General features: G+C 49.5%; 8 protein-coding genes across 8 annotated transcripts; 4 read left to right on the forward strand and 4 right to left on the reverse strand.

Moving 5' to 3' along the window:
• Nucleotides 1–49: 49 nt before the first annotated feature.
• On the forward strand, nt 50–1,290 carry N7518_004228 (snoRNA-binding rRNA-processing protein UTP6; the record flags this gene model as incomplete). Its single annotated transcript, XM_057185155.1, has 2 exons — nt 50–139; nt 193–1,290. 2 exons carry the CDS (start codon nt 50–52, stop codon nt 1,288–1,290), a joined length of 1,188 nt encoding a protein of 395 aa, XP_057041925.1.
• A 115-nt stretch (nt 1,291–1,405) lies between these two features.
• On the reverse strand, nt 1,406–2,070 carry N7518_004229 (peptidyl-tRNA hydrolase domain protein; the record flags this gene model as incomplete). The annotated part of the gene is made up of 2 exons (XM_057185156.1): nt 1,406–1,814; nt 1,883–2,070. 2 exons carry the CDS (start codon nt 2,068–2,070, stop codon nt 1,406–1,408), a joined length of 597 nt encoding a protein of 198 aa, XP_057041926.1.
• A 661-nt stretch (nt 2,071–2,731) lies between these two features.
• N7518_004230 (putative RNA-binding protein (Nab3)) lies at nt 2,732–5,546 on the forward strand (the record flags this gene model as incomplete). The annotated part of the gene is made up of 4 exons (XM_057185157.1): nt 2,732–3,851; nt 3,912–4,091; nt 4,134–4,670; nt 4,741–5,546. 4 exons carry the CDS (start codon nt 2,732–2,734, stop codon nt 5,544–5,546), a joined length of 2,643 nt encoding a protein of 880 aa, XP_057041927.1.
• Nucleotides 5,547–6,462: 916 nt separating this feature from the next.
• N7518_004231 (cytochrome c oxidase subunit 6B family protein) lies at nt 6,463–6,938 on the reverse strand (the record flags this gene model as incomplete). The annotated part of the gene is made up of 2 exons (XM_057185158.1): nt 6,463–6,585; nt 6,708–6,938. 2 exons carry the CDS (start codon nt 6,936–6,938, stop codon nt 6,463–6,465), a joined length of 354 nt encoding a protein of 117 aa, XP_057041928.1.
• A 440-nt stretch (nt 6,939–7,378) lies between these two features.
• N7518_004232 (protein SYS1) lies at nt 7,379–8,076 on the forward strand (the record flags this gene model as incomplete). Its single annotated transcript, XM_057185159.1, has 2 exons — nt 7,379–7,623; nt 7,704–8,076. The coding sequence occupies 2 exons, from the start codon at nt 7,379–7,381 to the stop codon at nt 8,074–8,076; spliced, it is 618 nt and encodes a 205-aa protein (XP_057041929.1).
• Nucleotides 8,077–8,459: 383 nt separating this feature from the next.
• Nucleotides 8,460–9,642, reverse strand: N7518_004233 (class II aldolase/adducin domain protein; the record flags this gene model as incomplete). Its single annotated transcript, XM_057185160.1, has 5 exons — nt 8,460–8,534; nt 8,595–8,763; nt 8,831–8,963; nt 9,035–9,295; nt 9,369–9,642. 5 exons carry the CDS (start codon nt 9,640–9,642, stop codon nt 8,460–8,462), a joined length of 912 nt encoding a protein of 303 aa, XP_057041930.1.
• A 997-nt stretch (nt 9,643–10,639) lies between these two features.
• On the reverse strand, nt 10,640–11,513 carry N7518_004234 (uncharacterized protein; the record flags this gene model as incomplete). Its single annotated transcript, XM_057185161.1, has 2 exons — nt 10,640–11,244; nt 11,309–11,513. The coding sequence occupies 2 exons, from the start codon at nt 11,511–11,513 to the stop codon at nt 10,640–10,642; spliced, it is 810 nt and encodes a 269-aa protein (XP_057041931.1).
• Nucleotides 11,514–11,888: 375 nt separating this feature from the next.
• On the forward strand, nt 11,889–13,551 carry N7518_004235 (cytochrome P450; the record flags this gene model as incomplete). The annotated part of the gene is made up of 3 exons (XM_057185162.1): nt 11,889–13,252; nt 13,320–13,464; nt 13,516–13,551. 3 exons carry the CDS (start codon nt 11,889–11,891, stop codon nt 13,549–13,551), a joined length of 1,545 nt encoding a protein of 514 aa, XP_057041932.1.
• Between the last annotated feature and the right edge of the window lie 119 nt (nt 13,552–13,670).

Below are 13,670 nucleotides of genomic sequence, written 5' to 3' on the forward strand. Positions count from 1 at the left end.
ATGCGGGATGCCGACTATTTTTTTTTAACATCTTGAGTGAACAGCAATCATGTCCGCCGCAACAGATAAGGCTCGATTCTTCCTCGAGAAATCAGTGCCTGAGCTCAAAGAATATGAGCGCAAGAAGATTTTCACCAAAGTAAGCCTGCGAGGTGGAATTCTTCCATTAGAATAACAGCTGATGATAACTAGGATGAAATCTCCTCAATCGTTAGAAAGCGATCTGATTTTGAACACAAGCTCAACGCGCGCGGTGCGCAGCCAGTGGACTTTGTGCGCTATGCTGAATACGAAATGAACCTCGATGTGCTGCGAAAGAAGCGGGTGAAGCGACTTGGAATTCGGTCGGCAGGATTCAACGGCCAGCGACGCATCTTCTTCGTTCTCGACCGAGCTACACGCAAGTTCCACGGCGATATCAACCTCTGGGTCCAGTATATCGAATACGCTCGCAAACAAAAGGCACACAAAAAGCTTCTCACGATTTTCACCGATGCTCTGCGACTACACCCTACCAGCGCCGACTTATGGGTTTATGCCGCTAAGCACGTCCTCGATGACCACGGAGATATGACACAGGCTCGGAGTTACATGCAGCGTGGTTTACGGTTCTGCAAGAGCGCGAGGGCAATTTGGATTCAATATGCAAAGCTGGAATTGATTTACATCGCAAAGCTGGTCGCTCGCCAACGGATTCTCGGTCTTGATGAGGAGAGCCAGAAACCCAAGGCCATTCAAGAAGCAGAAATTGACGACACTGATGCCGACATGATTGCGCTCCCATCACTCACAGCCGAGGACATCAACCCGAGCACAGGAGCGGACGGAGAAGTAGACCAGGTTGCGCTGCAAAATCTGAACTCCACGCCCGCTCTGAGCGGTGCTATCCCGCTCGCCATCTTTGATACCGCCACAAAGCATTTCGACCACGATGATCGATTTGGTCAGGAGTTCTTCGATATGGCTTGGGAATTCGGGGATGTGCCTTGCCTTCGCAAGATTTTGGAACATGTGATTGAGACGATGCAGGCCAACAAGCCTTCCAGCCCACGGACGCAGATTTGCTACATTAAGTTCCCGACCGCTGGAATCCCTTCCACTTCGGCTGAATTCCCGCGGGCGCTTGGTACTTCGCTTGCCCGCCTCAGGGAGTATCCCATGGGCAAGGATCTCGCACACCAAGTGATCAACTGGCTTCAACCCGTTCAGGCAACAAAGGACCTGGATCCTTCGTTGCAGAAGGTTATTGCGGTTACCATCCGCAATGCGGAGCGCGCGGCACAGGAGTAGTATACATATAGCATACCCAAGTATTGTACTTAGCACTTAGGCGTTGATCGGATATTATCAAAATTCAGGGTCCATGGCGAACTTTTTCCCTTTACTACCATTTGCAGTATCATTATCAATCATCGTATTTGCTTCCCCGGCGACTACTTTTCTTGTCGCTGTGCTGTTTCTTGTCTTTAATCCGACCCTCATTTTGAGCCCTTTGCCTGTGTTTTTTTTTTGTCAGATTTGCTCGATCGCTTCCATGAAAAAAGTGAACGTACAATTTTTGCACGCGATTTCTTTGCTCTTGAGATGTTTCCCCGGGGATCACCTCCTTAGCCGAGCTCTGCAATAGCTGATAGAGCTTGTCAAAGCAGGATTCCACGTTGCTAGACTGTTTCCGCTCCTCGTCCGACTGGATAACTAGGCATTGGGCTCTTTCGGCGGCATATCGGGAAGTGCGTAGTGGATGGTGTATCAGACGGGGAACTAAGGGCAGCAAGGCGTCCAATGGGACTTTCAAGGTGGCCTTGGAGTTGACCCTATTTCCCTCATCTCCCAATTAGCATCAATCCAGTACTAGTATTGCTGTACAAGTGGGGACACTGACTTGTTCACATTTTGCCCGCCCGGCCCGCTGGACCGACTGAAAGAGACCTCGCAGATGTTGCGGGGGATGGTCTTGGAATTGAGGGTTTTAAGCCAATCCCTGGCTAGTTGTACATCTTGTTCGGCTTGAGATGCAAACCTTCTCAAGGGTAGTGCCCGAATGCAGGGTATACGCCATTGGCGATACATGAGAGAGGAAGTCCGTGGCCCCGGGGAGAGGTGGAGTGTCTAACCTTGGAAAACGAACGGCTGTTTCTCGCCTGGTCTAGCCCCGCTTAGCGCTTTAGCGTACAACATACGTAACAAAAGCTTTTATTTTGACTGGGATGATGATTTAGATTGATTAGAGTAATTGGAGTAGTTGGAGTGGTTAGTGGTTGGAATGGATGATGTAGTGATATGTATATGTGATGTAGCTACATTTATAGTACATCCCATTCCTATACTCCATACAAAATTCCTATGGAATATCCTCCTTCTTATCAGGGATTCAGAATTCAGATCAATTAAAACAAGATCCATTAATCTGCCCTCGTGATACTAGAATAGACATCCCAAATACAGAAGCCCAACGCCTCCGGTTGCTCACCTGACCTACATTTTTTTCCATATTTCCACTTCGCACCTCTAGAAACCCCACCTATTCCCTATTCCTTCTTCATCGCCTATTTTTTCTTTCTTTCTACTCTTCCCCTTTCCCTTCTGGGTGAGGTTTGTGAATACGACCCATCTTTTTCCCATCGCCCCACCTTAGCTTGCGATTGCGAAAATTCCTAGGACCCTCTTATTCACCCATCTCGCCCCGACACTTCCTCTCCGTAGATGAAACCACCACTTTCTCGAAGTCTACATGACGCCCAGTCCCCCCGATGAAGCGCTTCACTTTCGCGGAAAGACTCTGACCCCGGAAAGCCCTCGACCCCTACACATCCCAGAGCCATCCAATATCCCAGTTTTAGAGAACCAAATGGACCCCGTCTTCAACGATACCTCCACCTATGAACGCTCGGTGTATAAACAGGCCCCGCAAACACACGATGGATGGTTGCACGGAGGATCAAAAGATGGTCAGGGGGGACCGAGTCAGACCCAAGGTGCTGGTAGTTTTCATGGCTCGCAGCCGAATCGTGGGGTGCAGAATGAAATGATTGCTTCTGCATACTATTCTCCTCCCAACCCAGCGTCCGGGTCGGAAAACACCGGCCATCCGAGCTCAGGTCTTTCTCCTCCCGATCCCACTTATTCCCACGCTGCTCCGGTTGCTCCGGTATCCCAAGGCTTTGCCACTGGGAGCGAAGTAGACCCTGCCCACAAACCGGAGCAGTCAAGGATGTCGGACCGCCTAATTGCTGAGGAGCGTGTGGGACATAAGGCGGGAGGTGTCAATTTCCAGCAACTCCTCGACAACCTTTCTCGCCCCAACCCTGGTGCAACTATTCCCGTCACTTCTTCGGCTGGGCACTCGTCTCTCCACCAAGCACCCGCTGGCGAGTCCCTCAAATCCCAGGGCATCCCCGCCCACCCGAAAGCCCAAAGCCACGATTCTGTCCAGGCCCATTATATGCCAAATGGCGAGGTGGCATATCACCAAATTCCGTCTGCCCATGATGCCGCTGCCACTGCATCGCCTGCCTACTCAGCCCAACCTAGTAATATCCAAGCCCAAACCCAGCCTCAGCCGATTGATACTTCTTCTGGAGGTGCCTCGGTCAATCTACCTCCTCCTATTGCCACTTTCCCGCAAGGCCCATCTACCGGTGCCGAACCTCATGGCTCCTTGCAAGAGCCTTCTGTAGCCTCCAAGAAAGGCCGTGCTGAAAAGCAGGGTCGGTCGATCAAACCTGCTGATGATGATTCGCCATGGGGTCCAGAGATTCAAAAGAAATATGACGAGTTCCTGCACGATGAGCGGATCTATGTGACGGAAGGTCTTTGGGATCGGTTCCCGGTGGGCTCCAGGCTGTTTGTTGGTCAGTATTGTTTCCGCTTATGTCTACTCTTCGTCGATCTAACATTTTCACCGTGTGCAGGAAACCTCCCTACCGAAAGAGTCACCAAGCGAGACATGTTCCATATCTTCCATGATTACGGCAAACTAGCTCAGATATCGATCAAGCAGGCGTACGGCTTCATACAGTTTCTGGAGGCGAGTTCTTGCCATGAGGCTCTCAACAACGAACAGGGAGCCGTCGTGCGGGGCAGGAAGATACGTGAGTTACTGGAGCCATAGCTCAACAATTCTTCTCTCAAAGAAAGACCTAACCGTTCTCAGATCTTGAAATTTCAAAGCCTCAGCGATCGACGCGGCCCGCTCAAGCATCCGAAGATTCCCGTGCACCGCCACCACGTCGGTCCCGATCACCGGAGTTCAACCGTGCCCCTCCTGGGCGAACTAACGCCCGGGCCCCCGTCGATCGATACGACCGATCTAAGCCATATGAAACAAATCGGCTTCCATTCAGCGATTTCCGGGATGAGCCCTCTCACCGCAGTCGACGTGACGATTATCGCCCGCCGCGCTCGCCTTCCCCGCGACCATTTCGGGGGTCTAGAGACGGGTATCGGTCGCGCGATAGAACCCCAGAAAGATTTGATCGCGATCGCCGCGAGCGAAGGCGCTCCCGCTCTCCACGTTCTTCTCGCTCTCCTTATTCCAGAGATCGACGTTACCGCAGCATCAGCCCCAGGCCACGTGGGATCTATGAAGGTGAAGCGGATTTACCCGTGCCTCGACGAGCTCAGCGAGATGTACCAGAGGTGCAGCTCCTCGTGCTGGAGGAACTTGATAGGTTAGTTGAATCCCTTGATGTCTGTTTAGACAGTCGCTGACATTGCGAAGAAACTTCGTTCTTCATGTAGAGAACGCTTTCCGCAACCGTGGATTACGAGTCGATGTCCTGGTGCTTGGTCCACGGATCCCTCTTGGCGCCGCCGTGCATCGTCAGTTTATTGAAGGCGTTCTTGCGGTTGTCCGCCTCTCTCGTCCGAATCAAGTCTCTCGAAAGATTCCTCTGCAGCTATTTGATCGAACCGCTGGATTAGACAACGTCCGCTTCCTTGGTAAGCGCATTTGTGTTCGCCTCTTCATCGACGCCTTGCTCATCTTTCTTTCCTACATAGATTACCCTGAGCTTGAGCCTAATATGTCTGCTGAGCTCCTGAGCCACCAATCCCAAGCGATGCAGCGAGGAGCAGCCCCAACCGCATTTGCACCCAACCCTGGTTTCATTATCCCTCCAGCACAGCCCATGTCGGTTCCTCAACCTGGCTTGTCTGCGCTTTCGAATCCACCCAACATTGCGAACCTCATTAGTTCACTGGATGGCCCTAGCCTTTCAACTCTCTTATCGGCACTCCAGCGACCGCCCCATTCGCAACCTGTGTCTGCTACTCAGTCGCCCTTCTCCTCACCAAACCCACCTCCGGCCGACCTCGCCAGTCTCCTGACCAACGCACATCGGCCTCAACCCATGCAAACTACCGCACAGCAACCCCTCCCTCACCCACCCTTCAATCTCCAACCTGTAAATGCACCCGTCATCACTGATCCAACCTTACTCTCGTTCTTGGCCAAAGGACTAGGTGGACAACAGCAGCAGGGCCAGGGACCCGTCGGTGCCCAGGTACAGAACCTGATGCAGCACCTCGCTAAATGGAAGCAATGATTTCACGACTCTCTTATTGCCTATCATTCTCATTCGAACTTAAGGTTCATCTTGTCATCATTTTCGGAGCCTGGCGTTCTTGCAATCCCTACTTGGTGGATTTTAGTGCTCTGCCTCGGTTCCTTTTTTCTGGCTGGCCAAAAACCAGTTCTTGCAGCACTAGGCGTTTCCTTTGCTTTTCTTTTTTGCTCTTTGCTTTTCTCATGTGTCACAAATGCAGTAAGATATTAGGTAGATATTAGGGCAAGGCGGTACCTAGGATGGAGTTGATATGTCTTTCTCAATCATTGGACTCTTGCTCATTGTGAATACTGGTTTATTTCCCCCCTTGGACATGATACGGATGTTTCCTGTATACTTATTTTCGGTTATATTATTGCTGGATATCTCTCCATTTGACATCAAAGTGTGTGCTCAGGCAGAATGAGTCAAACTTCAATCCTCCAGGTAATCTTGTAGATAAGTTCACGAGTTATCTACATATAGTACGCAATTTGAGAATCTTCCGGAGGCTCTCAATGCAGTCTCAACACCAAAGCCCTCCTATATTCCTTTATTCGTTGCGGAGCAGAAGACATACAATGCAGTCTCAACACCTCTGTTTCTCTCGCGTCTCCTTTTACTTGGCTATATAGATAGATCACTGCAGCATTGTATACGAGCTGGTCTTCCGCTACCAGGGAATAAAAACCCAACATGCAATATATAGTTACAAGTATGTAGTCTTACTCGACTGCTGCCGTAAACAGTGATGAGCCCTCGACCTTAAAGTATGGGTTATAGGGGTATAGGATTGAGCAAGCAAATCACCCCAAGCTTGCAGCTTCTAGCAATGTACCTAGGTCATCATGGTACGTGATAAGAGAGGATATGCTACATATTGTACAAAAGTCACCGACAAAGTCCCCCTGGCTTCTTATTTCGGATTCCAACCTTTCTCCTTCAACTCCTTCACCTTAGCCGCATCCTCATTTTGAATGCGCTCGATCGTCTTGTCCCGGTTGAACTCCATCACACGCTTTTCCTTGAAGTATTTCACCTAGTAGACGCCAAGAATCTCGAGTCAGCAATCTGCCAATGGATAGATGTGATGTAGAGCAAGCCAGGAAACACCAAAAATGGCAGTTATGAGCAGCAAATCAAAGATCCCATCATACGTACCCAGCTCTGTGAACATGCCGCCTCAAACTCCGCGACCTCGTTCGCGCACTTCTGTCGCGCCTTCTTATCATCTTTAATAGCGTCCAGGATATCGTTCTTGTCAAGGCAGGCGAAAAAATGATCACGGCCTTCCCAGCAGCGTGCGCGACTCGTTCGGTCTGGGGCAATGCGGCCGCCGTCGGAGGCTGCGTTCTTGTTTGAATCGCCGGAAGACCAAGGTAGCCAGACCATTTTGGAGAAATGGTTATATTGGAGAGGTAGCGGGTGAGAATTGAGCTGTCGAGTTCAAAATAGTAGAGTCTTCTGTGGTTTGTAGCAAGTTGTGCAGCTAAAAGGTGTCGGTGACGGCAGATGCCCAGATGTTGGCGGGTCGGGCCTGTGACCGCCAAGACTGTTGATCCCAAGCAGGCGATCTTCATCTCCGGACCCTTTCTCACTTACGCACTCCACGTTCTGGAACTTACGTATAATTTTGAGGCCTCTAGCACTAAATACTTATCGTCCCTGGATCTCACTTGGAACACCCTCACCGCATTGCATGTTCCCTTCCCTTCGCCTCCACCATCTTACCCGAGCCTCGAGCCTCGAGCCTCAAGCTCAATCCGACCTGACACCTCGATCTTGAACGAAGTTTGCGAGGGTGACAAGAGCCCCCAGTGTCTATTTAGTTGATGTCCGCGCGCCGACGTCCGCCAGCGGGGTCACGCACCGAACTCCCTCCGCTGAAGATCGTCCGCAAGATCCTCTTGCTGCAGCTCGCATACTATGCCTGCGCCACGGTGCTCATCTTGTTCACGACAGTTGTCTATGGCGCCCCGTTCTCTCTAGACCTGGTCTTCGGCTGGGACTCTCTGCGCGGTGATACGACCCTTGGATGGATGTTGGGGTTAGTGTGGATGTTGAATTGCTTTATTAGGTGAGTTGTCCGCTGAATTCCACATCGTGAGCAGCATTTCGATCAGCGGCTAATTATAAGCTCCTCTCGGGGATGCTTAGCGTCATGTTCCTACTCGTTTTCGTATCCCGCTCAAAATTGGTCCCGGATTTCGCCCTGACGATCCACTTCCTCCACCTCATCGCCACTACTTTATACACCCACTCCCTCCCTTCAAACCTACTCTGGTGGGCGCTTCAATTCGCCAGTGCATCAATGATGACGTTCCTTGGCATGTGGGCATGCCAAAGACGGGAGCTGGAGCCTATCAAGTTTGGTGGACATAATGGCAGCGCCCAAGCTGGCTCGTCGCCACAAGCATCCGCCGGCGATGGTCAGCAGGAGTCGAGCTTTGGCCGCGGCCGCGGTCGAGAACGTAGCTTGCAAGAATATGAAATGGATGATATGAAGCACACGGGCGAGCATGCTGTATGATTTCGCATTCGCCCCCTCGCCCCATCGTTGATGTTCCCCGTTGGGGCGATGAACGACTTTTTGTTGCCCTGTTATATCAATTTTTTCTCCTTCTTGCGCTCCGGTCTATCGCGGACTCTTTGATGCATCTTTTCCATTCTGTATACCCTTGCCGCAGTTGCATCTGTATAGATGGCGTTTGTTCTGAAGGAATTGATTTCCATATTCATTTGTTCGATACCTGTTTACATTAATATCTGCTTGCTTTGTATTATTCTTCTCAGTTGGATAGTCTGACTGGCTATGCCTATGAAAAACTCGTGTACAATCTCTACTTCTCGAAAAGCGATATTGTCTTGAAATGCTTTGAACCGAATCGGAAATTGTTATATATTGCTCACACTTTACAGTAGAAACCTTCCGTTTGTCTCTTCGATAAGCAAATCATACTCAGGCTGGAACTCGGTATAGAAGTTGTGCTAAAAATTGTCAGCGTACATATTCTCAGGTGCTTTGGCATATGTGTCTATTCCACTTACGGGATTCTGAGCAGCATCGGCGGTGAACTTGGCCGCATCATCCTTGATAATCTTCTTTGGAAGGCCATTGGCTGCTGCTGCTTCAGCAAGAAGCTGTGACTGACAAGCATTCTCCAGCATAGAGTAGAGGATCGCAGCTTCATCAACAGTTCGACCGACAGTTAGGAGGCTATACATGAGTAAAGTCAGAGAGAACTAGACGCATACAGAAAACGCAACGGCGAAAATCGACTCACCCATGGTTTTGCAAGATACATGCAATGTTTTCCTTGCCTAACGCCCTTGCGATCGCCTTTCCCTCCTCTGCCGACAGAACAATGCCGCCATGGTCTTCGTAAACACCCACTCTGCCAAAGAAGTTACATGCGTCTTCATCCAGCTCGTTAGCACAAAGCCAAACTCCTAATGCGAATTCAAGTGTAAAAGGAAAAGCCACTAACCTTGTGTAAGCATCTCGATTGGCTTTCCAAATGAACTCCACGTCTTTCCATGAATACCGTGCGTGTGCGCCGCAGCCACAACATCTGGGCGTGCTTTGTGGATCTCCGAATGAATCAGGAATCCAGCTTCATTAACAGGCAGCTGAGCTCCACCGTCGACGACGAATCCATCAGCATCCAGAAGAACGAGATCCGAAGCCTTGATAGTCGAGAAATGTTTGGCGAACGGATTCATCCAGAAATGGTCCTTGAGGATTGGGTCTGCAAGTCGTCAGAATATTCTTGCTCCCATAAGGTATATTTCATTTAAACAATGTGTCTGTATCAAACCTACCTCGCATCGAAATGTGCCCGGAGACACCCTCCCCATACCCTAGCTTGCCAAAGTACCGGAATGCAGCAGCCATGTGCTCCTTCATCCACTTGCGCTTCTCGGTCAGATCTGAAAATGTGGGAATACCGCGGAGTTTCAGAGTGCCATTTCGGCCTCCACGAGCTAGGCCCTGGAACGATGCATCGTTTGCCGCTGGTGGTAGTGGGGGTAGTTGGTCTTCATTGGTCAAGCGAACAGACTGCACTTGCTGTGTTACTGTTGTAGATGTCGACATGATGAAAGATTGTCTTGATTTACCGCACTAACTCGGGGACTGGGCCTTTTAATGATGAGAGTTCGAGGTCCGGTACTCGGGCTAACCTCCGAGCTCTTATCTATGGGGGACCCCGCTCTGTCGTTGGAAGGCGCCGGCAGCAAATTGGAACAGAGGCTTGTCAACATTGAATGCGTCTGGATTATTTCGGATTTGAAATCAAGTAAATATTGGCTCTAGCGGCGTATCATGCCATTGTGATAAGATTATCAGATTGGTCAAGGTTTCAAAGTTGGTTCTCTGCCTCTGAATCCCCGAATTTGCCTGCATTGTCAATACACACCGGATTTCAGGCCGCGCGAGATGGCTTCCCCTTTCCCTTAGTGCGCACCCTTGGTCGCTTTTTACTCACTGAGTATGTTGTAGAGCTGAGCACGCCCCTGTGTATCGTAGCCATTAAGCTCGCTGAGCATCACCATCACCTGATCATTATATAAGCCGGATACTTGCATATGCGACTATCACATGACATTTACTATCGCAGGACAGCAAAGTCCACTAGACGTTTGGACTCCCGTTAGGACTAGATAGTCGCTTCTCCTCCGGTTCTTGGTGTAATATAGCTTCGAAAACTACATAACCAAGATAAGTGAGAGCTCCATGCTTGAACCGATAGCATAGGTAAATTGTTCATTTGATGTATTTCCTTTAGACGATACGTAGATCTACAGAGAGCTCTAGGAAATATGATTATTCCCTCGAGGAGTCGAAAACGTGGAAGAAAATGATCTACACCTATCTTGAAATTCAAGGCCTTATACCCATGAGCTGGATCAATATGATACATCAAACCATTGTCTATCCGGGGCTGGAGGGAAGATGGTTCAAACCCAACCTAAGCCTTTGAGCTGGGCTCAGCATACTAGAATTAGTTTATATATATATCTCGAGGCGGTGCTGGCCCCTGAGTGATAGGAAAAAAAGTCGATATTTCTGTTTGTCTAGCCTTTTATCCAGTCTAGAGACGATATTGCCTGGTTTTCCTCGGGGCTTCTGGGGCTTCTGAACCACTTGCACGCACAATGAAGTCGCAGCCTCTGATGGTGACCCTCTCACCACTCTTACGCCCTCGCATTGCAACATCCAGCCCATTAGCCATTGAAGGCAAACCACCACTGGCTGGTCCCAATGCATATTTTATCTCCCATTGGCCATCCGTCCACTCTTCTCTTCGCGCGCTCACCTCCTCGCCAGTGATTTGAACAACCAATTCGCCAAGGGATGTTCGCCTAACCATGTGGATCTGCTTCTGATAAAGCACCAAATAGGAGCCCCCAATTTGTGCTAGAAACGATTTGGTAACTTGGTGCTGGCCCTCTTCCAGGACACCCTCAAGAGACTCCAAGATCCACGAAAGACCACGCCCTGGCCCATCTGGCCCTTTGCGAAACGGAACATACCTCCACACCTCTTCATAATCCGTCATCACCGCTCCGGGTACATCTGGTCGAGCCATGGTCCCAGTCTCCAAAACATCTCCATTGGGTAGCGGGATGAATGGACATGGGTTGCTCACGTTGAAATTATGGTGGGAGTCAATCTCATGGGTGAACACCACGCGCCCTGTGTTAAGTTAGTCGTTTATTGTGTGATGCACCATGGTCAGAAAATCCGATTGAGATCATACGCGGGTCTTTGCTTTCCTGAACACATTCTCCTGCGAGGGCCCAGTCGATTTTGCCGGTTCGTTTATCGACTCGCAGATCGACGTACCATTCGCCAACCATTATCACCAGTGTGTCGGTGGTTTCGAAGGGTGTTTCTGATGCCCATCGCATTGAGATTCGTGTCATTAGAATCGATTCCAAAGCTGGGACAGATGAACTTGACATTTTTGGGATGATTGCTAAGGATGCCTACTCTGAAGAACGGGCGTGAGAAAAATTGACAGGTCAAGGATGGTACAGGGTAATCTGCATGATTCAATTGGAAATATAAATACTTCAAAACAAATATGCTAACATGTTTCCGATCAAATTGTTTATCACAATCTCCAACTTCCAAGAAATCCGACGCCACGCTCCCCAAAGTCTCGCTGGCGGTTGCCGTTTTCGCAGACTGAGATAAATGACTCACTTAGTTATTCATCGAAGGTCGAAAAACTATTCACACATTCAGTCATTATAAAGATGATAAAGAAATCCTTAATAAAAATGCGAAATACCATCCCGTCCTGATTCTATCGCCGCTTGGCAAAGTGAAACGCAATGACTTGGATTCTGATCGCTGCATGCATAGTAGCCTTTCTTGTCTACCAACTCTCAGTTTCCACTTTGTTTAGCTCTCTTGCACGAATTCCCGGCCCAAAGACTTTCGCCTTGACCAAGTTCAAATTAGCCTATGAAGACTACAAAGGAACTCGCACGCGAAAGATCAATGCTCTCCATCACCAGTATGGACCCGTCGTTCGTATCGGCCCCAGTGAGGTGACGTTCAACAGCACATCGGCCTTGCGTGCAATCTACGGCGCTGGAAGTGGTTTTGAGCGAACTGGCTTCTACCACATGTTTGAGGTTTACGGTCGAAAGAACATGTTCTCGTTCGCGACCACGAAGCAGCATGGAGAAAGGAAGAAGCTCTTTGCCCACGCCTACGCCAAATCCGTGATGCTCAAAGGACAGAATGCACAAATGGTCGAGCAGAAAGTCAAACTGTATATGGATCTGTTGGAACGAGATGGGGGGAAAAGCGAGATCTTTTCTACCTTGCACTATTTCTCCCTCGACACAATCACCGAGTTTCTTTACGGATCTTTCGGCAAGACTGCATGTCTCGAGGGACAGAGACAAGATTGCGCACTCATTGGAGACATTATCGATATTGCCCGCCGCAAGCTATCGTGGTATGCAGTTCACTTCCCCCACTTCACGGAATGGCTCTACTCCAGGACCGGGGTTACTGGCTGCATTGCGAAACGGTTTTACCCGATGCAAATGCCAACGACGTACAGCGGTATCAGACTTCACGCGCTGAAAGCCACTCAGAAATATGCCAGTGCTTCTGCCAGCGCGAAAGCGAGCACATCGGCCCTGATATCCAGACTGTGGAGCCACCACCATTCCCAAAAGCCAAAGGGACTAGATGATCTTGATATTGCATCGGAATGTGCCGACCATCTTTTGGCAGGCATCGACACCACCAGCGACACACTGATGTTTCTGATTTGGGCTCTTTCTCGACCAGAAAACAGACAATTCCAAGACAAACTCATTGAGGAAGTCTGCAATATTCCCGAAGACTCGCTCGATTCGAATGGCATCCCCAAAGTCGAAAACAGCGACAAGCTTTCTTACCTCGATGCAGTTATCAAAGAGACACTACGCCTCTACGCACCTCTCCCCGGATCAGAACCACGCTCACTTCCCACGGCAACCATAATTGATGGCTACACGATTCCACCTGGGACGGTGGTTTCTATCTCCCCATACGCGCTCCATCGTAACCCTGACGTTTTCAAAAATCCCATGAAATTCAATCCCGACCGCTGGTTGGATCCTTGTGAGAACTTGGCAGAAATGAAGAAATGGTTCTGGGCATTCTCCAGCGGTGGAAGGATGTGTATTGGCATGCAGTATGTTCTTTGTTTCCGTGGAGTCGACTTCCAGTCGTGACCATGAAAGATGGCTAACGAGAAGCAGTCTGGCAATGGCAGAAATGACTACTTTGGTCGCAGCCATATACCGAAAGTACAGAACCACACCAATGGGGGATTTTGACACTGTCTCCCCTGGTATCACAGGTCGCTATGAGGTGTTCTACGATGATACTTGTAGTCGAATGCGGGTATGTTTAGCTAACATATTTCTCTCGAGGATTCACTAATCATGGAGACAGGAACATGAGTGTCAGATTGAATTCACGCCACATTAAGCAATTTCGGGATATTTATGTGGTCGTCTTAGTATGTAGTCGTTGTGCCATGTGTTTTGATTTGAATGGGCTCGCATCATATTGGGGCTTCACAGATTAGATGATGATTGAACCCTAAA

Source organism: Penicillium psychrosexuale, assembly GCF_028828465.1.
Source record: "Penicillium psychrosexuale strain IBT 29551 chromosome Unknown utg000003l, whole genome shotgun sequence".
In the NCBI taxonomy this organism is placed as follows: Eukaryota; Fungi; Ascomycota; class Eurotiomycetes; order Eurotiales; family Aspergillaceae; genus Penicillium; species Penicillium psychrosexuale.